The sequence below is a fragment of the Fistularia commersonii genome, chromosome 33 (genome assembly GCF_037954325.1).
Source record: "Fistularia commersonii isolate RoL2024-O1a breed Wild chromosome 33, RoL_Fcom_v1.0, whole genome shotgun sequence".
In the NCBI taxonomy this organism is placed as follows: domain Eukaryota; kingdom Metazoa; phylum Chordata; class Actinopteri; order Syngnathiformes; family Fistulariidae; genus Fistularia; species Fistularia commersonii.
Window position 1 is genome coordinate 4,487,032 of NC_141316.1, and position 27,782 is coordinate 4,514,813.

Below are 27,782 nucleotides of genomic sequence, written 5' to 3' on the forward strand. Positions count from 1 at the left end.
CTTGATTCCTGAATAAATAATCCTTTACAAGTAGGAATCAAACAATATTGGGTATGTACGCCCCCATAAGGTAGTTGTCGTAAAAGCAGTGTGAAAAAGGTACTAAAACACTAAATAAATAAGGTGTACAATTAACAAAAGGCAGCTGGTTATCCATTCACGCAAAATGCAACAAATTGGCCAATGTCTGGAGCACCGTATAAGATTATGAACAAATGTATTTTTTACTCAGTCTGTGAATTTTGAATGTACTGTAAGTCAGAATTTGAGCCATTACCTTCAGTCCTTGAACATCTCAGAATAAGAATTACCATGTTGATGATCGTCCGGGTTCAAAATTTCCTCTATTGCATGCAACCATGGTTACAAAACTTTGTGCTGCTATATGAGGCTATGTCAATTATTCAGATTTAATGGAGGCCAGCAAAACTTAATAGAAGGCACACCAAAATAGATGGGTAGCACTGCAGCTCAGCCCCCCTAATGAGGCCCTTTTTATCCATTGATTTGAACTTATGGCCATCTCAGCGGGAATTGTTCAAGGGGCATTTTTCAATTTCACCCTGCTAAATGTAAGGCCTGCTGTGAGATTGTCTAGAAAAGATGATTGGGGGGGGCGAATCTTAGAAAACAGTATCACCAAGTAAATATGTTTCACACTGCGAAACTAAATGAGGCATGTTCTGGCAATGTCATAGACCTGAAATTATGCAATAATCATCAGTCGGTCGCAGACACAGAACAGATAGTAATAAAAAGGTGGGTTTTATATACACAATGTGAACCTCGGTGTTCACTTAAAACAAAATTTTGTTCTTCAGCATGGAGTTTTATGAGTATTTCTTACCAGAAAAGGCATGGCCAAGTCAGCAAAGTAAACAAAAGCTGCTCCAAGTGCGAATCCCAAGGCCACGGGCACAAACGCAAATGAGCCATACTTCCCAGACTCCTCAGCCATGTCTATTGCTGGAGCCAGCAACGACCAATAGGAAGCAGCCAGCATTACCTGAATGGAGAGAGATAAGAAAAAGGACAAAAAAGAAAATTAACAGAACTGGAATTTAAACTTCAATTCGTGTAGTATCAAAACAACCCGACATAACTTTTTTCAAAAACAAGCAATCCAAGAATTGGTCACCATAAATGTGAAAATGGATGGAAATGCCTACTCATACTTCAAATTTTTGATTCTGTGTTTTCCATTTTAAAGCCATAAGGGAGGGTTCTCTGCTAAAAACTCAACTAGGGAACATCATTGGATCCAATTAGGTCAAAAGCATCAAGTTGTTCTGATTTTAAAATTGAATTGTAGGTGGGTGTGCTTCATGCAGCAAAACACAAGGCCAGAAGTCAAAGGAAAATGGAAAATCTAGACTGAGATAGGCTGCGCAAAGTGACAGCACATCATCCCTGATTGCCAAACTTTAAACAAGCTGAGCTAGAGCACACAAACACAAGATGCTGCCACTATCAGCGGAGGACAAGAAACTGAGGCTGTCATTCCAATTGTTATTCCAGCTGAAAAAAAACATCGCCTGGTCTTGATTTCAGCTGCAATATATAGATGAACATGTAAGAACATGGCATGAAAAAACTTGAAATCATGGACCCATACTGCCTTGTAGCTCAATTTCAGATGCATATATTTCCAATACAAACTTGGTTTTCAGCACCACAGCCAAGCTGAGTACTAACCTGTCCATCCCTTTATGACCATGGATTATGCATCTTCCAATGGTTACGTCACACAGGATAATACAAAAATTAAATAATCTAAAACTGCTGTCTTGAACACGAAAAAGAGTTCACTGCTGTCAAAGGACCTCCACAATCACCTTATTGCAGTAGAAAGGCGCATCATTGGGATGTGGAAAAACAGAAAAATTGCATGATGTATGGGAAGCTGACAACTGCATGATGCTGTCATGTCATGCAAATGCCAAGCCTATTCAATTTTTTCAACGGTGAGAATATTAGTTTGTTTTATAATGCCAAAGTGAATCTCTAGACCTATATACATCTTATTTATATGCATACAACAAACAAAAAACTTGTAAGAGAGAAAAAATAGCAATAACAACAAAAATAATAAAGAAATGACTTGTAACTCATGAAGTAAAAACTTCAATTAATACATTTAGACAAATCAAACGCCAACACCCCAAATGAATAAATAAACAATTAAACACCTCTTGCATATGTAGACTAATTGGGCAATTTTCTGTAATTTCACTTAGTTCTGTGCAGATGAATCATTACACAAAATTATTCAAATGGCAGTTAGTTCAGTAATACAGCAAATGGAAGCCTAACATCACACAATTTACATGTTGCTGAAATGGTTTCACGCTGTGCTTCATTTAGCACCACCAAAGAGCAAAATGCGCGATAGAATGTCATGTATAATCAACCAACAGTATCTTTAGCGATTAACCGACTAACCATTATCATCTGACTCTAACCAAGATGGCATGGTTCCACAACAAGTATCAACTTTAGTGCCCAACTGTCCAAAGAGATAAAACCCAAAATGCAGACACAAAGGTGATTAGACCTTATTGAAACTGGATTGCATAATTATCGACTAGTTTGTGGCCAAAAATGAAGCAATGGCTGCCTCACCTTTGCATCAGATCTCTTGTCTGTGTTTCAATAATTTCACGCTCTTACTTAAAAGCATTACTCTCACATTGAAAAATGAAAATTTTCCATTTTTTATCCACTTACAAAACAGAGAAGGGAGGGCTCATTGGCACAAGACGCCATACCGAAATTCTTTCAAAAAAAATTCAACAAACCGGTTTCACTTAAACTCAATCTTGATCTAAATGTGCAACTGCTGTTACTCGATAGCTGAATATTTGTACTTCGTTATGCGATGTCGTCCCTCTTGGAGAGAGCATTGCTACAGTCTGGAGAACATCATGTTCTTCTGTGTCGATTGAGTGGAGGCGAGGAGCCATCTAAATGTTAATTAGCAATGATTCAGAGCACACATAAGAGGAGCACTTTAGCGCATTGCCATCACAGCTGCCAAGCCCCAAAGGTGCACTAAACAGACGGATTCAAATGCACACATATAAGAGTCTGCATGTGCATTGTGTGTCTGTGTGTGTGTGTGTGTGTTTGTGATTCCATTAATAATAAGAAAACCATTAAGAAATGGTGTCATGTGTCTTGAAATGTTATATCCTGGGCCCTAGAGGGTGTTGGCTTTGAACTAATCTCAATGACCAATATTTTAGCACCGTCACAGAAAAATCCTACAAACAAATTAAAAGGCTTACTGCTAATCTAATTAACATTCCAAACATGCACATAGAAATACACCAAACATTTATATAATATGTTTACATATTTGTAATCACTGAAGCCATTACTGACTATCTCCTAGTAGTCCTCTGATCTTTGATAGAACACCGTATTGCGTGAAACTTGGCCTTTGTCTCATAATGAATTGTAAAATCCAAAATGATTCTCTCCATTACACACCCAAGTCAGGTTGCACCACCGCAACTATGGCAAAAAAAAAGACAAAACTTAATGAATTAGATAATCGGTTCATATACTCAATGAGACGGGAAATTAAAAGTTAAGAAGCAAGAAAATTTTGTATCGCATCCCCCTCAATGAAGGCAATTAAAATGAGAAACATTTGAAATTTACAGAAAACCAATACATGCGTATAATAAGACAGTATGTGGTAAAATGAACATGAACACCAAGCCAAGCTTATTTTGTTTTGTTATTTTTAAACCACTTCCATCCTATATTAAGATGGGCTCATGCCACCCATGTCTCTGCTGCATTTCTTCGATCTGACAGTACATTACTGGACTGGTCACAAATGGTCAAAATGAGCGATCTGAATTAGTGCATCAGACAAGTGACAGAGAAAAGTATCTGCCAGAGCTTTTATGATAAAGTGAATTATTATAAATGAAAAAATGTGCAAGTATAAGTGAATCATCACGTTTGCAAGTGAAGATGTAAAAATATGTTGGTGATTTAGACATTTAATCAAAAAACATTCACCAAACATGAATGCATGACAATTTTTATTCTGACAAAAGGGAATAAATGTAATTCCCTGTGCATTGCTTTAACCAGGCATTGGAAGTAAGAAAGGGACAGAAAGGGATAAATAAAAATAATTCTCATTTATTAACACGATTGCGTTGAACCCAACATGGCAGATTGTCACAAGCCTTCCTCTTTGAAAGGGATGTAGTTACTAAACAACACAAAAATGAGCATTATCCTTTTTTTTTAATGAAGCGCAGCTTGCTGCAATGACATTTCCAATTTAGTTCTGATAAATATAGTTTAACTTTTTGGTTATTTATATCCAGACGTATGATTTTCTTGAGAAAGTTACATTTGTTTACACAGATTAGGCAAGCCATCGCTCTCACTCCAAAAGCTTGGAGCAGGCAAGAGAAGATAGAAATAGAGATGACAAAGTAATGGAAACCCCCAGAAATTCAATACGTGCATTCCTATGTGCCCATGATTCTGCTGCGTTATAAATTGGCCACATTTCTTACCAGTTTAAAAAACAGAAATGAGGAGGCAGCACAAGCATTTCATGGTGGTAGACTTTGTGTTAAATATATTGCTCCCTATTCTTCCTATCACATTTCAGACAATTCCGGTTGCTCCACTTCTCCTAATTGTCTCTGGTTTGCACTAGCAGTTACAAGCCAGTAGCTCTTCCACACATAAAAATCTCGCTAGCTCTTCAGTGTTCCATCATTATCTGAGTGCAGGTTCACTCATGCAAGGCTTATACTGTAAAACATTGAAAATATTTTGGCTTGTCAAAAATGATCATCTCACAGAAGGATACATCTTAAGACTAGATTTAGAGTTTTAAGTCTCAGCGCAGTCTGAGACAAAATAATACGGATTTTACATCACAATACTTTACAGAGATTTTGAAAAGACTCAAAGAAAACTACAACTACATTCTTTTCCCATCATGCAATGTTTTCCCATCATGCTTGAAGCGGGTTTCCTGTTTCCAGTTTTGTGGGAGCTCATCTATTGGTTGTTGATGCAGCCTTCTTGGCAACGTAACACAAAGACTTGTGATAATATCAAACACCTTTGACATTGCCGCCCGAAGACTAGGCAAAGACTGAGCTACGATTGCGCTAAGACTATGATGGGAGCCCACAGAAACTCCACTGCAACTCCCCCCACGACTCTGGAGATTTCCTTCTGACTTCCAGTTTTGAGTCTGAAACGCGGAAATCGTAAGGTGTGAGCTGGGTATATGCTGTATCTATTTGTAAAGGTATATATTTCTGTGATTATCAAAATGAAAACCTTCCCCAACATTAATGATATGAACAAAAACCACAAAGCTTGCTGAGAAACAAGTAAAATTATCTCTGTGGAGACATTGTGTAGGGATGTGTAAGGATGAAATTCAAGAACAGTTGTAAAAAACACCAATCCTCCATTTTCATAGAATTTCAAATCTATTGCATCCTGAATACTGTTGAAGTAAATTACCGTCAGAAAAAAGTGCCCACTGACATGTTTCAACATGCTGATCATTTGCATTCAATGTGGATTACAGAGCCTTCCACTGAATTTGAAGGCTAGATATTGTTTTTCTTCTGGTTTGCCCTTCATATATTTTTCCATCTAATACTCTGAAGCATGGAGCAAAAGCTTTTTGATGCTAAAGCCCATTTGTTGAACCGTGGCATAATTCTGGCTTGCCAAACTGAATGTCAAACAGTTAAGCTTGACATTGATTTGTTTTATTTCACATGGAGCTACAGTGTAAGGAATACGTTGTCGCATGTGGGGTATAATTTCTGGTGACACGTACTTGGGGTGCTCATATGCAAACGATGGCAATTGAGCCTTGTGATATTTGCACAAGAAATATAATAGAAAGGGTAGGGTTGGCAACACTAAATCGTCTAGTATTTCATGCAAACTTGAAGTTGTGGACCAGCGATTGGAGCTTACACAAAATGAATGACCAGCATCTTACAATGTCAAATGAACCTACTAAAAATCCAATAAATATGACAAAGATATGCTCCCTTTGGGAGTAAATGCAGTGGTGGGCCCTTGCTCAAGAGATGTTTCCAATTCTGATGTTAAGTAAATCAAATATGTACTTGTAGAATTAATGATCTACAGTCTTTCTTGGGGATCATTCATTAGGTTTGGAGTACTTGATTGCATCCAATGTCTTGAATCTCTATTATGTGATTATATACATGTGTATGTGTATACATACATATATATATATATATATATATATACACACACACACATGTAAATATACACACACACACACACACACTATCATTGAGTACTGCCTCTGTACTCTAATCGCAGCCCCTGGAGATTTGAGGAATTGGCTAAATTGCTATGGTTTAGTTGCTCCAAGAGATTAAGAAAGACATTAAAAACCTCTATTGCTAGCAAACACTGTTATCTGGCTTTGAGAAATAATTGCATATGGGAAAATATACGCTTCATTATGGGGATAATGCAGACTCTATGCTACTCTTTTAGCTCATTGCCTATAAAAATTTTCTGTCCATTAGTTCTCTGTCCTTTGGAAATAGATGAATTAGAAGTGACCCTCACACAGACTTGGTTAATCCCATTTGTGTGTCACTGCAAGAAGTTACTCTTAACAAGAACTGTCCGGGTTGACTGTGAGGAAATGATGTTCTACTCCAGGGTAGGCAGGTCTAAGCTGCCGTCAGGAACCGGGTGCCAATTGACTCTAATTAGATAATAGGGCTGAGTGACAATCCATTAAAAATTCATAACCTATGATATTTATATTTATTTTGAAATATACAAGAGGTTATGAGATACTGAATGTTCCAAATCTGAGGTGCAATCACTTCTCTGTCTAACCACGTGTGTCATTTAAAAAGGAGTTATTTAATGATTTATTTTTTATAAATAATATAATTGGGGTGTCAAATAACACAATGTCTATCAAAACAGTTTTCCTCTTCTTAAATTTGATTAAAACAAAAAGCAATTGTATTACATTACACTCTGAGAACTTCTAACTTTCCTTTCAGCTGTTCCCTCAGGGGGTCACTACCAATCATCTTCCTCAATCTAACGCTTTTCTCTGCATCCTCTTGTCTCACACCAACTAACTTCATGTGCTCTTTCACTACATTCATAAGTCCATTAAACTGCACCATACAATGGAGGTTGTAAAGCATTTTATGCACAGCTTTTACTACAATAAAATTTTTAGTATCAAATAGAGTGTACTGATGTATTAAGGGATGTTGATGAAACCTCTCATTTAAGAATGACATTATCCCCTGTTTACAAGGCAGCCTTGAGTAAATAACCAATGACTCTGTTTGTTCAAAGATCATCCAAACTTTGGGAGGCCCTCATGATGAAATTAGGATGTATGTATTTTGTTAATGGTTATGGTTTATGACCTGTGTCCCTGCTTCCAATGTGCTCACTAGAAGGTGACTGAGACAATACACACAAAAATATGATATTGCTTTCTTGTAATATGGAGGAAATGAAATGACAAACTAGTGGACATAGCGTGAGGCATTCTAGAAGCAAATCTTCACCTGTATGCCACTCTCATTCTATAAAGCATCTCACAGTTGTGTGCAGCAACCAGAAGAACTTTTTTTTTTCAATAATTTTCTCCCTCACATAAAAATCTAATCTGCCTCGCCTCCCGATTCCCATCTACAGAATTCATCTCTAACTGCTTTTCTTCCACTGCTGCTGCCAAACATTCCAACACTTGGTTATGACACCAAGCGCATCTGCTGTGGGAAAGACTAACCTTACACCCTGATAATATATGTCTAAGTGTGCACACCCCAGAACACAATGGGCAGGCAGCGTCCTGTAGCACATCATACGTAGCCCCTATGATAAATCTAATTCTATTGGCCTCCATGCTCCACAACTCTCTCCACTTTAGCTTTTTCCTTTACACATTCTCCAAATTCTCCTTGCTTTGCCTACGACACTACTACTACGCCTTACTACCTCCTCTTGCCTGATCAACTATCAACTCCCTCTTTTCTGCAACTGATGCCTTGCTCCACACTGGTTTTCTTACACCCTGCCCTGAGCCTCTTCACCTATGCTGCACCTGCCATATAATATCCCTATGATGAGATGAGATGAGAGATGAGAACAACTTTATTAATCCCCAAGGAAATTGTTGTGCCAGAGTTTCACGTAAAAAACATAACAGTAATAGATAATAGTAGAAAGGAGGAAGAATAAGAAATATAATGAAATATGAATTGTCTTAACTGTTAGCAGTAACTACAAAGATTGAAGATTCCCTGAAGAGGAATTAAAAAGAAGGGCTGTCTGTCCTTGTTGTGCTGCCTCCTTTTGGGTTCCACTTCTTCCACTTCCACTTCCCAGGTCTAACTATTGGATCTACTTGCAATAAATGTATATGAAGTGTTTTTTTTATTATTACTTCTTGCATCTGTGACAAGAAAGGTATCTCCTTTATGGCGCAGTGATTTATTAAATTTCAGCTATGAATATAGCCCAACAGTAGGACTATCAAGATAATCTTGAAGGAAATAATTGCTGTTTATGCAATTAATAGTTGCTCAGTGACCTTTGGGGTGCAAGCAGCATTCACGCTATTTGTATTAAGAATTATTTTCAAAACAAAACGACATTTGTGTAAAATTTTTGGCTTTTTGATAAATTCATTATCAAAAAATGAGGTAACCATACTAGTAGCTCATTGACCTATCGGATTATTGGCTTATTTGATTTGGAACAGCTTTAAAACCAGCCAATGCTGTAATGTTTAAGGATCATAAACAATAACATTGACATCAGTCATAAAATCCTTTCCAATTTTTGCCACAAACAAAGTCTACTAATGTCCTTCTGTAGAAACTGAAAAAGGAACAAAATTGTCAGATTTGATCGCATTGTGAACTCAGCATAACAATACAACAAAGAAAGAATGGAGATTGTATCTATGTTGCAATTTCATCGATTGAAATTTGCCACATTATTTTGTGTGGAATCTAGTGCTAAAATGTTACATCAGCTCATCACTCTTCATCACAGCAGAAAAAGAGGATAAAAGTGAAGCGAGGAGAGCACTTAAAAAATTTGTACCCCACAGCAAATACCCTGATATTATTCTTTAATCCCTCATTTCAAGCAGATTCTGCTCCCTTGTGTGAAACCTCCTGTGAATGGAGAGGTCCATCCACTTCCCCCTCCAATCAATTCATCCCACCTCTTTCTCTTCCATTCATCGTGACAACCATTCTAAGAGCTAATTATCAAAGCCACCTACTTTCTCCTGGGTAGTTTCTGCCTCTTCAAGCTTTAAATCCATCTCATCACCTGATTTCTATGACCATCTCTTCGTCTCCCATCATCTCTCACTTAATCTCTATGATCCCTTTTCCACAAACATTTTTAAAATCTATCTCTCATAGATGAGTGTTTTGGATCAACATGTTTTCATTCCCACAAAGATCACTCAAAGTATTAAAGACAAAAATTCCAGAGCACAGATTATTTTATTTATATTTTATTTTTTAATTTTTTTTTTAGTTTTGGCTTCTATTAACCATGTTGTGGTTGCCTTTGTAACTTCATTGACTTGGACTTGCATTGTCAAGGATCATGACCAGACAATATACTATATACTTATTACTACTGTATACTAATGCAGTGCAAGACAGACATTGTGAACAGTATTTTACAATGTAACTTATTCGCAACTTTTTTTTTCCTTTTTTTAAATGGAGTACTGGAATACCAGTATTGAATGATCATGACCAAATCCATGCTTTTCATCCTCCTATGGTTATAAATATATGAGTGCAAATAGAGAAAATAGGGTTGAATGTAGGAATAGTATTCACTTAAAAAATGCTTTAACCTGAATTCATCCGTTCATACGTGCATCGATGGTGGCAGAGGTGCCATGCAAAGAGCTTCTGGGGGTCTTGCACAACTCAGGAACCGAACCGCTGACCCTCTCATTGAAGGGAGAGCTTTACCACTGCTGAGCCAAAGCCGGAGGAAAAAAAAACAAAGGCTCTACAGGTAATGTTTACTTGAATACCAAATCAAGGTTAAATAACAACAAAATAATAAAACCCCAATTATAGCGTTTATTGCTGATGTCATTGACTCTGTGTCACTGGCAATTTAACTGACACTAAATGAGAGTGATCTAAAGCAAAACCTTAAATATACGAAAAGCTTTCTCCAGCCCTGTATTTGCACATTCACATAGGCTCAGCGTGAATATCCTAAGAGATTCTCATCACGCAGCTCGATTGATCAAAGGATCGTTTTTAAACCGACAGCTAACATCATACCTAAATTATCATCCCCTAATAGGATTTACATCCTTGCTTTGCCTCCAACAATGCATCAGCAGTTTCACTCATGGTCTGAGTACAATGTGTAAAGGATAGTGTGACAAATTAGGCTACACCTTTAATTGAAGACGGAAAGGCAGGGGCTCACTGACAGGCGTGAACTTTCCACTGTAAATGAAACACGCACATCTGTCTTGCTTGTTTTAGTGCCTGTCTCCTGTGCAACTTGATTAAATGCAGATTCGATCATTAGAGCCCATTAATAGTACTTCCGTCACCGAAAGCAACAGTCAACAAGACAAGAAATTAGGACTACATTTCCTTTCTCTACAGGACGTTCTTGGAGTTGGGTTAATTACCTAATTTTCACATTGCACAACAACATGTTTACAGCCATACTCCTGCTTGATTTTTAACTTCTGTGTCAAATTGGTGCTTAAGGCGATGACAAAGGATGCATGCTGCCAGACATTGCTGCAGCTAGAGTTGGGTTGTAGGAATGAAATGTGGCATAAAACACAAAAATGTACCATCACAGTTGGGGGTTTAGTATATGTCATGACATTATAAACCAATCGTCAGCTGAGGCCAACAGAAGATTTATTTAGACAAACAACATTTTTAAGCCAGAAGAGGATCCAGAGAATAGGGTTAGATGGAGTGGGCTGATTCATTGTGGTTACCCCTGAAGGGATTAGCCACAAAGAAGACTGTATATTTAGCCAAAACTAAAGTAAAGTAATGTGATGACACAAAAAGACTACTACCCTTCACTTACAGTTATACATTATCATTGATGATGACCAGTATCCACTTTGTATGTCTGATTGTTTCATAAAGATTTAAAAAAAAGTGTAATAAGATAGCAATATTTAATTGTCTAGGTAATCCCACTGACAATCCAACACTGACATCATTTTTCCTCCAGCTCATTTAAACTTCAACATGGCGGCAGGCACTGAATAAATTAAATTTGAGCAATACACAAATGCATACACATATTAACGCTAGAAACGTACAGCCCAGTCTTGAAACACAGCCAAAAAACCAGACGCAAATGTAGTGGTCCCTATCAGCTGTACAACCAGGGTTTCACAATAGTTGAAATGGAATCCTCAGATCAGATTGTGGTACTGTCAAACTTAACCTGCACTTGCATCATCCTTGGGGGAGGGAGGATATAAATAAATGAATAAATATACATACTCTCGGGGATTTCCAAAAAATAGAACCCTGCAGGGGGGCCTGTGGCTATACAGATAAACATCATAAGATAGAAATCCCATGGAATGGGCACGGGAATACAGTGCTAACTAAGCCGGTTGTAAAGTCTGTCACAAGTCATTGTTTATTATAAACAAGTTATTCTGCATTGCTGTGAAGCAGCTTCATCAGAGAAAACAGTCAAATGTTTTTTTGTATTTTCCAAACCACTCTGAAATAAATGTGAAGGATGAATAAAATATGTGCAGGGCTGATAAAACAACCACAAAACGCATGTTCAGTTGAAGAGGCTCAAAGAAAAAGTCAGACATTACTTGAAGTAATGTATTATTGCTCTTCTTCGAAAACTCAGACTACATGATGCATGATGAGTTGTAACCAATGTTCAATAACTAATAAAAAATGATCTTCAACAGCAAGTAGGAAGAAAAAATTAATGTCAATATCAAATGTCATGTTAATCATCCAGTAGCTCATCATTCAATGACTTTTATTTCACACTCCTGGTGGTGTCAGAATTTGAGTAAGGAGATTACAGCGGTCAGCTCTTTGTGAAATACTGCATTGCAATAAGAAATGTCTTTGTTTTTTTATGTTATTATTTTAACTTTTTATTGATAACATAAGCTTGTCACCTTCAGCTTTACACGCACATTTAACTGTTATTATAAATCAATGTTGAACCACTATCATTGAAAGCTTACTAGACGTTTCATTTGGACCTACCACACTGCACACAGGTCATATCTGTTACTGTTTGTTAACAGAAACGTAAAAACCTTTATGAAAATGGCTCCCATTGCTCTCAGCAGGAGGAGTAGTCCAAGAGAATGATAATGATTGACAAATATGACAATATTTGTCACAATACGACACAAACATGCCAATACTTGTCACAATATAGTGACAATATCCCCCTGTTAGAGTTAGGCCAATATCCAACACACATACATATCACATTAGCTTATATATTTTCTCCATGAATCAAATTAAGTCCTTTGCATCTGCACTTTTCTTGCTGCAGATAGTCCGAGGGATGCAACCTGGGGCGGAAACCAACTAAAAATAAAATAATGAAGAAAAGCCAAGACACAGAGAGGGATATACATACATATTTTAACAGAGGAAAGAAGCTTCCTTGAAATAGACCAAGAAAAAAAAGGCAGAACATGTGCAATTGTGGACCAAAGTTTTTTTATCCACATAAAGCGGCTACACAATACAGTTAGCCAAATGAAGGAAAAAAGTAGGCTCAGATTCTGAGCAGCAAGTGAAAATTAGGGAGACAGCTTCATGTGCTTGGTTAATATATTGTCTCTAGTTTCAAGGAAGCAGCGAGTGATTGTACTGCTTTAAATAGCATAGATATGATTTACTTTGGTGATTTTCACCTCCATGTATTGGTGATGAAAATGTATATCAGCCAATGCTGCATGCATTCCACCTTCATAATATAAAGAATTTTGGACATGGCACCTACATGTATTATTGCTACTATAAATGGTCTCATCTGCTCATGTTTTTAGAGGAGGCCAGCTTTGTGGAATTTGCAGCAAACTTACAGAGTGCACAGTGGATGATGGAAGTATTGTTGGGTTGGTTTCAGCACATGTTGATACCTTAAAACACATCTGGGTAAGCCCCTTTTTTTTCTTCTCCTCTCATATGCTAATCCATTACAAAAGTTGTGAAAAGAGATTCATGTTTTAATATTATGCAGGATAATCCTGCTGGTATAAAAAAAGCAAGTAAAAAAAGCTCCTGCGGTGCAAATGAGGATCATATCCGTTTCTGAAGTGTATGTCCAAGAAAGAATTAGAGATGTTATCCCTTTCTTTTTGTTTTTCTGAAAAGATTTTCCGCCAAAACATGGTTAGGTTCGCCAACAGACATGTGTCCATAATTTGTCCAAAAGTAAATAGCCCTTTCAGGTGGTGATGTTCCAACTTTAAGAATAGATAGTTGGCGGGCAGAGAAAGAGAGAGACAGAGTTCAGAGGACATGTCTGATAAACAGGTTAAGCTATTCAGGCAGTCCCAATTCTCATGCTCATCCATCCAGGCATATGTATAAGAGTGGAACATGACATTTTAATCACTGAATACTAATATGGTCAGTAATATTAATTCAGTTTTCTAATTGCAAAATGTAAAGCTACAAGGCTTTATGATACTACCAATGTCTAACAATCAAGTAAGGGTGGTCAGGAAAGCAGTATGTGAGTGTGATGACAATGACTACCTTACATCAATGTAAGTCAACGCTCACACTCCTATTTCTTCTTCAGAGTGTATATCGACCAATATTTATCATCTTTCAAATATGTGAGTTGCCTGCAACCATGTGGAAATTTAAATAGCTTCCTTTTCACATCCACTTGATAATGAATTACTTGTTGGCAAGTAATATGACTTCATGAGAGCATATACATTATCTTAATTACTAACCCCTCAATGCAGTACATTTGTTGTAATAATGTAAAGAAGCACATTATATCTAGTGATATCTATCTATCTATCTATATTGATATATATTATATAATATAAAATATCTATACAATTAGATATATTGTATATTGAATTTTAAACACAAAACCTTCCTGCTCCAAGCTCAAAGCAAGATAAGAACCCTGCCACCAACAGGTGTGACCTAGTGTCAGAATAAAAAAGAAAAAAAAAAAAAGAAAGAAAGCAATTAATAAAAAAAATAAATAAATGGTGTAACCTCGTACTTAGGCATTGACTGCCAAATCAAACCTGTTTAGTGTAGAGAAACGCACACCCACGCGCGCGCACACACACACACACACAAATATACATATATATACAGATACATATATATATATGCATAGCACACAAACACACACACACATATACCAATACCAAAATAAATCCAATTTTAAAAGGCAGCTTTTCATTAATTATTTACAGCACATCAAACCATCACGCATGCAGCTATACGCTTATAAGAGATAGAAAAATCGCATGGGGCCCTTGTTACGTATTCCTAATAGGAACTGTCTCACCCTCAGGATTTCAATGTGCAGTCATCTCACACACACAACATGTACAAGGCAACAGCAGGGCAACAGAACTGATGCCATATGGACAAAAGCCTACACCTCTGACACAGATACCCCAGGCAAAGATTCAACCTTTGATCACTCAACATCTAAAGGGTTCCGCTTTTGCAGATGTTATGGCCTAAATGTAGTGTCATATCACTCGCTGAAAGATCCTTCATAAAAACACGTAATGCTCTTTATTGGCACAACCTTCTGCTGAAGTCTCAAACTAGCTTAGAAGAACTTTTTAAACTTTTCTTTTTTTTTTTTTTTTTTTGCTTCAGCATCTATTTTTTTCCAAGTCATATTTTGATGAATGTTAGAGGGGGCATGAAAGTGGAAAAAAACATTTCTCCTGATATTATTTATCAATTTACAACGTGGCAGAGCCAGATAAGCACTGCATGCATGCACACACAGTGAGCAGAGTTAATGGACTGCCACCTTCAGATTCCTTAGAAAAGAGGGATGAGGTTAAATATAGAATATTACAGCAAGCTGGATAATTGGGTCCATCTGTCAAGGAAATGTCTGTTTCAAACTGAGAAAAATGATACCTCCTGTGGTTATGTTTTACACTAAAGACACATGGACATGATGCAAAAATATTGGCGTCTGCCAATATCTGACAGGTAGGCAACAGTTGGATCATAATGTTCATATCAATAATCAGAAAACGCCTTGATTGTTAAAGTAAATAAATTCTAATGCTTTTAAATTAGCACCGACTGGTCAGAAGTGAAATTAACTCAAGTAAAGCAAATTAATAATGGTACCAGGAATCAAATCACACAGATGAGACAATGCTTGTTGATGACAATAACAAGAAAACTTTTTTCTTCATTTTATGTTTCCAAAGAAGAGAATACTTGTGTTATGTTTTAAGCTCCCTTTATACATGTACTACAAAATGGAAAAGGGGGGACTCAGGCCCTGCTCCCATGGGGGCTTTATAGGTGAAAGCAAATATTGAAGTAAGATCAAACATCAAATGATCTTCAACCGTCCAGTTCTTGGAAATTCCATATAATCTCCATTTAAGCCCAAGTGTAATGCACCAGGGCTTTCCTTGATGGATTCACTGCGAAGTGATTCTGCTGATAAATTCAAAAGGGTGCCTGGAGCAAAAATGAAAAACACCATGTTGCTTGAAAAAAAAGAGACAGTTCTATATGTAGCTCCAGCAAAGATGGCAAATATATGTATGTAACTACTATATCAAACTTATTCAAGCATATTCTGGGAAGAGCAAGCAACTCAGTACTTTAAAAATGTATGTCCCACTGCTGTAAACACAACACTGCAGTCACTGCATTGTAGTATTTGGGTCAGTCCTGCTCAAACCACTGATTTCTTCCTTTAATACAGGCATGAATGGGCCTCTCCTGTTCACCAGATTCTCTGCACATCAATTGGAGTTTGTGTGGAAGTGATGAGAGCGTGCTGACCAGGAACAGACACATCATTTTATGAAATACTGTGTTAGCAACTCCTGTGCTGCTGAGTCTTCCTTACAAACCAGAGCAATAAGATACATTGACGGTCTGTCCTAATAAAACCTCCAGCTCTTTGTTGTCTACAAGCATCGAATCTACACACGGCGTGAATGACAGACGCCAAAAAAAGCCCCACTCGCATCACGTGGTTTCCATTGCAGCTGGCATTTCGATATTTTAGACTGCAGTAAAAGCTATTAGGCTATCTAACCAATTTTTCATGTTGAGCCTGGGAGTCAGCTAGTGTCCCTCTCATAAACTGGATATTGCTATGTGATATCTTCTGGCCTAACAATAAAAATAAGTTATGCAGCATTTTGGGAAATTAAATACCAGTCAGTAATTTGGCCCCGCATCCTGCCGTGGACAGTCATTTGCTGGGACTCGTTTCAAACAACTCTTCTGACATACAGTAGATGCAAAAATGATGTACATCCAAGGAGGGACTGAAAGGAAGGCTAGAAGATGCACAAATCAAACAAGATGCAATCTTGAATCTGGTCACACAAGCAGCCAATTACAGCTGAAGGAATCTGTGTTCTGGGAATCAATGCGATTGGTGTATGTGTGTGTGTGTGTGTGTTTGCGCATGTGTCCATTTGGATTTGTGCATGTTTGTTTGTATGCCTCAGATTGGTAGCGTGCAAGTTGAGAGGACAGCAGATGAAACACATGAGAACAGGATGGCTTCGTGAATCACATTAGCAGCAGAGATCATGACACATGCAGGTCACCATATACCCTCCCAGCAAAACAACCACACAAAAATACTAATTTTAATGTTTGGACTTTCAATTCTGCTTCAATGCATGCTGAGCTGCAACAAGAACATTTGTGGGACCCAGGATCTCTAAACATTTGAATCACGTGCTACTTTCACATTTTCAAATATTATGGCATTGTCATTAAGGAATGTGCAGAGATTCAGACTGACATTTTGAACGAACAATTAATTGGTTTTCCCTCACTTTAGACCCTAAGATTTTTGTCTCAAGACACAATCAGCCAAAGACTGACGACATTATCTCTGTTTCATCAACTAGTTATAGGCAACAAAAGAAACAAATCACGAACCGTAAACCCAATCCAACCCCGAAAACCTAGGGGGATCTATCTGCCCACCCAAGGGTGGTGTCATGGAAGAAACCAAGATTTCCCTGAATAACACTGGTGAACACGCAATTTAATCTTTCCTGTCCACTTTGATTTTTGAGGGACATTATTTTAAAGTATTTTGGGCTGCAAAGCTCTTGAGGTACTAATTCCTGTTGCTGTTCTAATGAGGCTCTGAAATGACTGGAAGCTGGAGCACTTCCAAAGACTGAGTGATGGCAAATTGATGACACAACTACATAATGTCCTGCTGTTAATGGGCAGCTACAGAGCAAAATGAACTAATTTTACAGTGGAGTAAGGCAGCTGCAATACAAACATGCTGACTGAAACAAAAAAAAAAAAAAGATCAAGTCTAGTGTTGTAGTGTGAGGACAACAACCTCACCCTGAACACAGACAAGACCGAGGCGATGATAGTGGACATGAGGAAGGAGAGGACACCTCATCAGCCAATGTTCCTCCGAGGTCTTTAGGCTAAGAGTGTGAGCAGCTTCAAAAACCTGGGTGTCCACAGAAGCAGGGACCTCACCTGGTCCTCAATACCATGCAGACAGTTAAGATAGCTGTACTCTTGAGGAGGCTGAGGAGGTTTGGCACGTCACCTGAGATACTCATCAACTTCTACTGCTGCATTATTGAAAGCATCCTGACCAGCTGTGTCACGGTATGGTACAGCAGCACCGCTGCTCTGGACCGCATACGCCTGCAGCAAGTAGTAAAGACTGCAGAGAGGATCACCAGAACCCACTGCCTTCTCTGGAGAGCATCTACCACCGCAGAGTCAGCAGGAGAGCTGCCTCCATCGCCAAGGACCGCGCCCTCCGCAAACACGGACTGTTCACAGTCCCGCCCTCTGGCCGGAGGTACAGGAGTATGAAATGTAGAACGACACGACTAACTAACTCTTTCTACTCAAATGCCATCAGACTCAAAAAGCTGACATACATTATTTTTTTTTCTGCACTTAAAATACAGCACAGTCAGTGCTGCGCTCATTTGCCTATGTAATTACTGCCTAGTTAAACTCCACTCATCCTTGCATTTGCACTTTGTGAGTTGCGCACCAACTACACATAAATGTCTTATCTGCACTGCAAACACTGCTCATATTTATAATAATATTTGCACAATCATTATTTCTTATCAATACATATCTAAATGCACGGCAGACAGCCATCTAGGAATTTCACTGCATAGGGAAACATGTTTCTACACTGTGCATGTGACAATAAACACTTTGAATCTCTTGAATCTTGAAAATAGCTTATTCATAACTTTACACTTCTGCAGGCAAAATCTGTAGAGTACTATTTTGAGTTGTCTGTCTCATTCTTCTGTAATTGTTCTGTCAATTTTCCAATGAATTCATGGGTACTTGATAGCAATGTTTACTTGTAATGTTTTTCTGTCTTTAGTTTTCCTTTTTTGTTATTGAAGTGGAGCTAAAATGAATAAAATTGAATTAAGCTCCATCTCAGTTATGCATATAGAGCGCCCGGCCAACAAGTGATTATTTTCTGCCTGGACTTGGCACATAACCAACAGAGAAGGAGAAAACAATAGACAGAAAACGCATTTATTGATAATCAGTCAGAGCATGAAACACTCAGCCAGTGTGTGTAACTGCCCAGTTCAAGTTGAAAAGACACAAAACAAAAAAATAAAAACTGGGAAAGTACTACACTTAAAAAAAACCCAAATGACCGATGAAAGTGACAATTCTGGTTAGCACGTGATAGCTCTATACACAGTGGCAGGTGCGCAAAGCAATATTAAACAAAAGCAAGGAAACAAGTTGGTCATTTCATTGGAGGGCCAAATCTCTTGCAGCCAACACAGCACAGATGTACACACAATATAATCTCCACGAGACTGCAGCCTAAAACTCTCAGCTTGAAATTGCAGTATTGTTTGGCTTCACACACACACACACGCACACACACACACACACACACACACACACGCACGCACACACGCACACACTATTAAATACTTAGTGCAGCTGGAATTTTCATGTTGCAATTTATAGGGCAATCAGGAAAGACATTGTTGTGATTATATACAGTGCCATTCTTCTTTTAAGGTATTGTTCAATGTATGTGTGTGCAGATAAAACATTACAACCAAGACGTGAGTAACAATGGTTTACAAATAAATAAATAAAAGAAAAAGGAAATAGAATAAAGCAGGAGAGTTGAGACCACACATAACTTTCCCGGCTAAATACAAGTGCAATCAAAACAATTCTCGTCAAAATCTTTTTGTGGCAACTGGTCTTCAATATTTCCCTTAAACAAGGATTGTGACAAGATTTAACGATGAACTGGATGACCAGGAACCTCTATAGACAATCAAAACAATATTACAATTCTGCAGTCGCAATAGTCTTTCAGATTTAATCTTGTTCTAGTTTAAATAAAAATAAATTAAATAGGGAAGGTGTTTCACACTCTCTGGTTTTAAAAGTCTGACTAATTCATGTTGAATCTCAATATCAAATACTATTATTGAAGCCATTACATAAACGGTAAAGGCTGATTTAATGACACTGAACCATGTATAAAATATTCAAACCTTTAGCTGGAGTTTCAGTCTTAACCACAGCATAATTTTGAACTGTGTCAATTAAACTACTTAGTTTATTGAAACCTGTGTTGTCAATAGGACCGCTTTCACCGTAAAGAAATATTTCAAACTTTTCTTTATGGATGTGTTCATATTAACCTTATTTAGAATGTTTTTTTTTTTTTTTCTCGTCACAGTTTTTCCAGCATGATTTGTATCTATTTGTACAATTCCACTGCTTTTGCCAGTGTTCCTTTATTGTGCTTGGTGCATTTCACTTGCTTGGTATAACCATCTAGCTAATTTGACAAATGACTTACTGTCAGTTGTTTTAACATGTAAAATAAATGTTGTGCTTCAATGAAAGTTCTTGTTCGTGATTCCGATTCCATCTTATCACATTATAAACTCACTATCATGTTCATCCAACAGTGCAAATTTCATGACTCACAAATGAAGCTCTGCATTATTGTCTTACACTAGATTGATAAAGAAGGCCAATATGCCAAGTGTCTTAAAAATGAGACACATGCATTATTTGTGAAGTTCAAGCTATCAGAAGAATTTCTTACTACATGAAATCGGCATAAAGTGGCTGAAGTGACTGTAGTGCAAAAATATCGCAGAAAAGGATAATTCACACAGTACAGTTGATTTTTAATGTTCAAAAATGACTGTTGTACAATATCACTATGCTTTAGGAAACTTTAGAGTTTAGGCTGGAATAAATAGTTTCTAAAAAATAAATTACATGTCTGCGATCCAGTTTGGAAGAGTGATTGAAAGCATTGGTTATTGTTTTACTCCATTCCCTCCCTCAGAATCTTCATCTTTTTTTCAACAAATTTAAATAAAATTTTCTGGTTGACCTTCTTTCACTCTCCTTCTGTGGCCAAAAAAAACAAAAGTACTCTTTAAATCTTGTATAACTTATTTGCAGCACACTGTTTTACACCATCGCTACGGCACCCTCTTTGAAATTTTTGCTTGAATAGCACTATATGTACACATCAATGTTTGTGTATTTATCAGTGTGTGTGTGTGTGTGTGTGAGTATGTTTGTGTCTGTCACACCATGCAGTAAACAGGATTGCACCTGTCATCCATCCATCCATGCAGAATGCATTCTGAATATGCAGAATGTATGAATATCATGATGAATATTTTAAAAATTCTCATAGAGCCATTACTATATATTGATGTAATATAAATGGAAAAAAATATGAAAAATTGATCACGTTCCTCCAGACTCTGCCAAAGAAATATATACAATGCAAAGGGTGCATAAAAATATAGCTGCTTAAGGAAATAAATGACTGTTAATTCATGATGCCAACAAGGTACTCTAAAATTGAAGAGACTGCCAGGTTGTATCAATAATTCACAGCGCTCAGGCTGAGTCGTTAGGTAAATCAAAAATATATTTCAAAATGATATGCAGTTGGTAGAGTCTTAGAAATTGACACAGCGTTTGACACCCTATTTTCATTTGAATGCAAGAAAAGCTGTTTGGTAAGCGCTGGATCTCATTGAGATAAGAGCTGACTTAGTCAAAATCAGCTTTCTTGCTTTTCTATATCCATCACTGGGCATTAGCCTTATCACCTCATTAATCAAGTCCCTGAATTTTCACCAATCCACAAAAAGGAGTGAAATAACCACATTTTCAGTTTCATGAGCACTATAAGAGTGCAAGAATGTCTCTCAATGCCAAGAAGACAAGTGTCACCATCTTGGGAGGATCCTCAGCATTTGGAGTAATGAGCTTGTGGCAGTGTTCTTGATCATGAAAAATATTCCCATGCTAAATAAGCACAATTGTTGTAGGTGTTGCCATTCAGGGAGAGAATAGGACTATAAACCATGTTTTTAATCGCAGCAACCGTAAATTGCCAGGAGCTCAAATCTAAACATAGCAATCTGTGGCACACTTTCAAATTCTCCATAATCTGAAATTGCTCAGTCTGTACGATGCCAATATGCTACCCAGTTGACACTGCCGAGGACTTTAATTAGTTTTAGCTGCAACTGCTTTCTTCATACAAAAGCAGGTGCATATGCATAAGCTATTCATTTATTGCTCATGTTAAAAAAAGTGTCGATGTGTATATTTAGGAGTTCTACTAGCTCATGGGATTAAACCATTTCTTAGTCTGTTGGCTCAATAGCAGGTGGCAGATTTCAGTGAAAACTCAATCACCATCTTATTTTAATGGTTCACCTGTAATGACATTTCAAAACAAGTTGGCGCCAAGCTGCAGAACTATGGGCACAATTGCTACTTCTGGCTCTGGTCTGGCCCGTCCTGTGGAGACGTCCGCATCCTGATCAGTTTGGTCTTGGATGAAACTGGAAGGGGTTTTGTAGCTCATCTTTATTCAATTCAAATTTGTAGCTCTATACCTTACCTAAAGACTTAAATGCTAATCCTCTAATTTATCCTAATAGATCTAAATTGTTCTGCTGATCTGTTAAATCTCTGAGGGGATTTAATGCATTATGGCTCTTCCTACATTTAAAAACCATCAGAGGGAATTGGACTGTTGTGACAGGAATAATTCAGTGTCTTCCCCCTTCATTGCCGATTTGGAAGGGATTTTAAAGGGATTTCCTACTGACAGACACTCGACAGTTAACAGCTGTAAACCCCAGCTCCTTCAGAAAATCCAAAAATGTAATTTTAAGAGTTAGAAAGTAGGGCTCATGAAATGTAGTTTTCCATGGCAGCGTAATATCCTTTTAACATGGTAAGACCCAAAGTCTTTTAGGGGACCCATTTATCCAAAACATAATTAATAACATAGCATCGGGACTTGTGGAGCTTCATGTATCTCATTTAATGCCGAGGTGAGGCATCCTATCGTTTCTCTAAATTCCTACCACAGTTCCCTTTTTGTGGAGAACGGTTCAATTTATATGAATACAGACTCACCCCTGCAGCAAATCCTAAACTTCCATCCAAGATGCGCTTCTGAAAAGGGCAGAGAAATTAAATTGGACTCAAATCCAAGTTCACACAAGTCATACAGTGTAACATCTTATCCTGGTGCTTAACTGATACTGTTGACTTAACAAGCAGTGTGTTCTAGGAGTCTCAGGTTGAAAGATAACAACAAGAACAATCTAAAAGTACAATAGCTCTGTCAATCGTTAGGTTTCATACTGTGTACTGCAACACACTCTGAGCTCACTGCATCAGCAGATAAAAAGCCAACATCTTCTCACCTTGGGACTGCTTTCTTTGCAAGTATAGTTGACAGATTGTTTGTTAAGACTTCTTAAATACAGACCATGGACATGAGATGCTGTGTGTAACCTCAGCCTTCGGCGCAGTCTCTTAAGCATGGCAGTTCAAGGAAACATGTTCTGACAAGCTATGCTTTCTATTAATAACGGTTCTATTACCTCACGGCTCTGCACAAGAAAACTAGCACTATGTTTTGAATTGGTAAAATTCACGACTTAAAAAACCAGTGGGACATTCTTCCATGAGTCAACAGCTCATCAATTTACCTCATTTATAGTACATTTTTGTTTGCTTGGGCTTGTTTGTTTTTGGATTGGTTTGAAAACAGCCACATGGCATGCTAGATGACCACAAAAAGGATCTCGTTTTTTTCAAAAATGCAGTCTCGACATTGCTGGCTTGGGGTCTGCTGCCACTTCCGACTGTTCCCACTGGTTGATTGTGCCTCCCGTGATTCATGTAGTACCTGACGACTAGAGAAGATGAAGACCAAGGCGGCACCAACAGCAGTCAGGCCCCAGGTGAACAGGGTCCCCAACAGGGCCTGGGTCACTGGGGAGTAGCCTTCCAGCATGGTGCCCCACCTGGACACACAGCAAATGAAATTACACCTTTCACACCCTCATGTGTAGGACTTTAACATGGATGTTACCGGAGTATTATCTAAAAAGATTCTCCTGTGCGACTTCAAAATAACTAGTGCTTTGGCATTTATAGCTAAAGTGAACCAGAACACACAAAGAATAAACCACATCGTATAAAGTCTGAATTAAAAGAGCTTAAATCTATTGTAAATACCTCACCAACTGTGAGAACACAATGTTTCAGCACTCAACAAATGTGCGTCATATTCCGTTTGCGTAAGGTGTTGCTTGGACTTTTATTTCACCTCCATCTAACTTGCAAAACTTGTGTTGGCTCATCTCTTTGTGCTCTTCAGTTGCCAAAGAATCAAATAAACAGTGAAAAGGAGCCCTTCTTAAGATAGGAAAACAACTTAACAGTATAAAGATAATACTCCAAACTCTTTTCATTGACAATAAAAAGCATCATGACAGTTGTATTTTTTCATCGGCGTAATTGTATTTGGTTACAATCAATAAAATTTTGCAGTGGCAGGCCACAGCGAGGAACTGTCAACTCAGATGAACATTTATTTCATTTTTGGAGTTTTTTTTTTCTTTTGTGATGCACCCAACTGCAAGGGGCCGAAAGATTATCTTGGACTGCTCGCATGATTTCATTTTTAATTCATCTTTCACTTATTTTCCTGAATAAACTCATTAGCTGACTGGTCGGTCCAAGTCAGAATGTGCTTGAAAATGTCTAGTGTTTCCCAAACAAAACAATGTGGTCAAATGTCCGTAGCCAAGATAACTTCAACTCAATATATCAGAAAAGAAATCAAAAAGCAGTTGTTAATTTATCAAAAAGCTGGCATGCAACTCTGACATTTGCTTTACAGAAATACAAACATTTAACAAACTGCATGCACTTCCTTCTCAATAAGTCAAACTAGCCAAAAGCAGCAGTGTAAAAATCATTCAACCAGCGGCTTTACATTTTTAAGCACATTCAAGGTCATCATAGCACATAATAATTCTGCAGCCAGATCGAAATGGTGCCAATAAAAGATGGACCACCAAATGACAACTGTTCAGCTAATGTAGGAAAATCTGCATGTATTCATATATCAATTGGCAATACTCTTATACACAAGTGGGAGGCTGGGTCTAATCCAAGCAAACATCTGGTGAGTGGTGGGGTTTAACCTGGATGGTCACTGATCATACTAAACATAGTGAAAGAGTGAATAAGCTAAACTAATTAAGAAAACTTGGGACTTGTTTTTTGAACTTATCAAACATCACCTGTATTATTTTCAGGGTTCACCTGTAATGACATTTCAAAACAAGTTGGTGCCAAGCTGCAAAACTATGGCGACAATTTCTACTTCTGGTGCTGGTCTGGCCCGTCCTGAGGACATGTCTCCGCATCCTGATCAGTCTGAGTGTTGGATTGGTTTGTTTACTTTGTGAGCTCATGTTTAGCGTTAAATAACCCTTTCTCGATATTTATCAAATATTTTGTCTTTTTTTTTTTTTTGAGCCAGTTTGTTTTGTTTCATTAATCAAACATTGCGACCCACAAACTTAGCATCCACATTATCGGGAATTGTTTGTCAAATTAATGGGATTATTTCAAAAATTGTGGAAATACCAAAAGAATCACAGAGAAATTGCTGACAAATTATTTGAAATTAAAGGAATTAACCAACATTTAGGAAAAAGGAGGTACAGCAAATGACACATTAAAAAGGTATTAGAAGCCTGTCTAGAAGATTGGTGGCTATAACAATCCAACTCACCATTACTTTGCAGCAAATTCTACCTAGAACTTTATTTTCGTAAGACAGTGGTGAGACCAGCAATGATGTATGGACTAGAAACTGTTACAATGACCAAAAGACACCAAGCAGAACTAGAGGTTGCAGAGATGAAGATGTTGAGGTTCTCTTTGGGAGTGACCAGGATGGATAGGATCAGGAATGAATCTATCAAAGGGACGGCACATGTTCGATGTTTTGGAGAGAAGGTCAGAGAAGCCAGACTGAGATGGTTCGGTCATGTACAGAGAAGAGATAGTGAATATATTGGTAGACGGATGCTGGAATTGGAGCTGCCAGGCAAGAGGTCTCGAGGAAGACCAAAGAGAAGATTTATGGACGTAGTGAGAGAGGATATGAAGTTAGCTGGTGTGAGAGAGGAAGATACAGAGAATAGGGTTAGATGGAGAAAGTTGACTCACTGTGGCGACCCCTAACGGGAAAAGCCGAAAGAAGAAGAAGAACTGATAGTTGATATTGCATCAATTACATCAAAAAACTTGCATGCTCAGTGACAATTTCTTTTTTCTATACGTTCCCCAAATATGTTTAAGTAGGAAAAGCTAACTGAATGTGTTCATGGTACAATTTAATATTTTTCCACAGGGAATTGTTAACAGTGTAAGATGTAGAAACTGCTTTTATGAAAACATCAAATGGCATTTTCATTAACACATGAGATTAATAAAACATGTAGAGGGGTTATTTCAACACACCAGCTGTGTGAGATAATTTTATAATGCTATACTGCTTAGAATCTCAGAACAAATTTAAAAAATGATCATACATCTATAGTTATTTCATAAATATATGTGAGATGACTGTGTGGAGTTGGAAAACCGAGAATACCTGCATGTGTGTGTGTGTGTGTGTGTGTTTGGCGTATGTGTGTACTTAGTTTGATCTTGCATGTTTACATAAACGGTTCCAAAGTGTTTCTTCCCAAGTTCAACCACATAAACTAGCCTAATGGAGATCCAACATCAACATAACCTTTGTAAATGAAACTTTTCAGAAAAAAAAAATCATTTAATTTTAAAGCATGTATGTAACTTTTGAATAAATAATGACATTTGCAACTGAAAAATGAAATGAAAATTTTGTGTTGAAGACAGAAAATTTCAAATTGGCTCGATTTTACATTTCTATATAATAAAATAAACACACCCCTCCACAGCCTTTCAAAGACGATGCAAAATTGCATGTGGAAGACTCACTCACCGTTTTCAAATATTCATTCATTTGTTTTGCGAAGCCTATTTATTGACGACATTGACTAAAATACCTGAAACCACCCCTCGATCCCGCGATTTGCAGTGTTACTTTCCTTCCCACACACAAATAACACGAGTGATGCAGTAACAGGTAACTTACGTGACTAAACGAACGTTACAAATGTACAAACCGGTTAATCACCTTCTATCATTAATAAAAATGCCAGATTTCACCCAACTCCGTTTCTTCCTGTATCACCAACAACCCCGCGTTCCTACAAAAAGATTAATATTGCACTGTTTTTTTTTAATTACCATTTTTTGCCATTATTCTCAATTTACTCACTTGCTTCCAGTGTGCCTCCGACTCCTATATTTACTTCCTACTTCCCGGTACACGTGTCTATGACAGAGAAACCCCGCCCCTCCTCGGCGCCTATTGGCCAATCGCTGTGACAGTTCAAAGTAGTGCTTCTCGAATGAGATCATGATAAAATATCGGCTGTCAATCAACATTAGGGGGCTATTCTTGCAAATTTCGATGAACTGAAATTAAACGTCCACATTTCTATACTAGTGAAATGTTTTGCTTTCGCAGAGTTTAACTAAATACGCTGCAATTGTCTCGGGGGAGGGGTTGTTTGGACAGACATTGTGTATGGATGTTCCTGTTTATATGTGCATTGTTTAAGTGTAAAACTTATTGACCTGAGGCTCATGTCAGATGGGGTTCATAATAATGATTTTGAGAAATCTAATAAAATTTCCATAGAAACATAACAATTTTTTTTTTTTTTCATTCTAAACTATGACAATCTGGAATGTTTTATTTTCTGATTTGTTCGTTAGTTTGATTATTTGTTTACTGTTAATGTGTAAATCAATTTGATTGTAATCTAATATAAAACTTCCTTTGATTCTTGATAAGTGCTCCTTCCACACAAAGTCATCTGACGAAGTAATGAGTAAATTTGGTAGAATCACTTAGAATTCATAAATTAAAAAATAAAAGGAGTCAACAAAGCTGTCTGAGGAGGCTACCTGAAAATAAGTCAAATTAATTAAATGTTAATGACTGACCTTCTTCTGTAGTTTCTAAAT

The 27,782-nt window shown here is 37.5% G+C and overlaps 1 protein-coding gene across 2 annotated transcripts in view; it reads right to left on the reverse strand.

The window, feature by feature from the left end:
• slc39a11 (solute carrier family 39, member 11) overlaps positions 1–27,048 on the reverse strand; it is a 112,089-nt gene extending 85,041 nt beyond the window's left edge. For both annotated transcript variants that reach the window (XM_086140421.1, XM_086140420.1), the window contains exons 1-4: positions 27,028–27,048; positions 23,548–23,665; positions 22,767–22,805; positions 848–1,006 (exon numbers count right to left, since the gene is read on the reverse strand). In XM_086140421.1, the coding sequence (XP_085996547.1) occupies positions 848–1,006; positions 22,767–22,805; positions 23,548–23,655 (306 nt within the window). In that variant the 5' untranslated portion in view covers positions 23,656–23,665; positions 27,028–27,048. The remainder of the gene's footprint in view (positions 1–847; positions 1,007–22,766; positions 22,806–23,547; positions 23,666–27,027) is intronic.
• Positions 27,049–27,782: the final 734 nt, after the last annotated feature.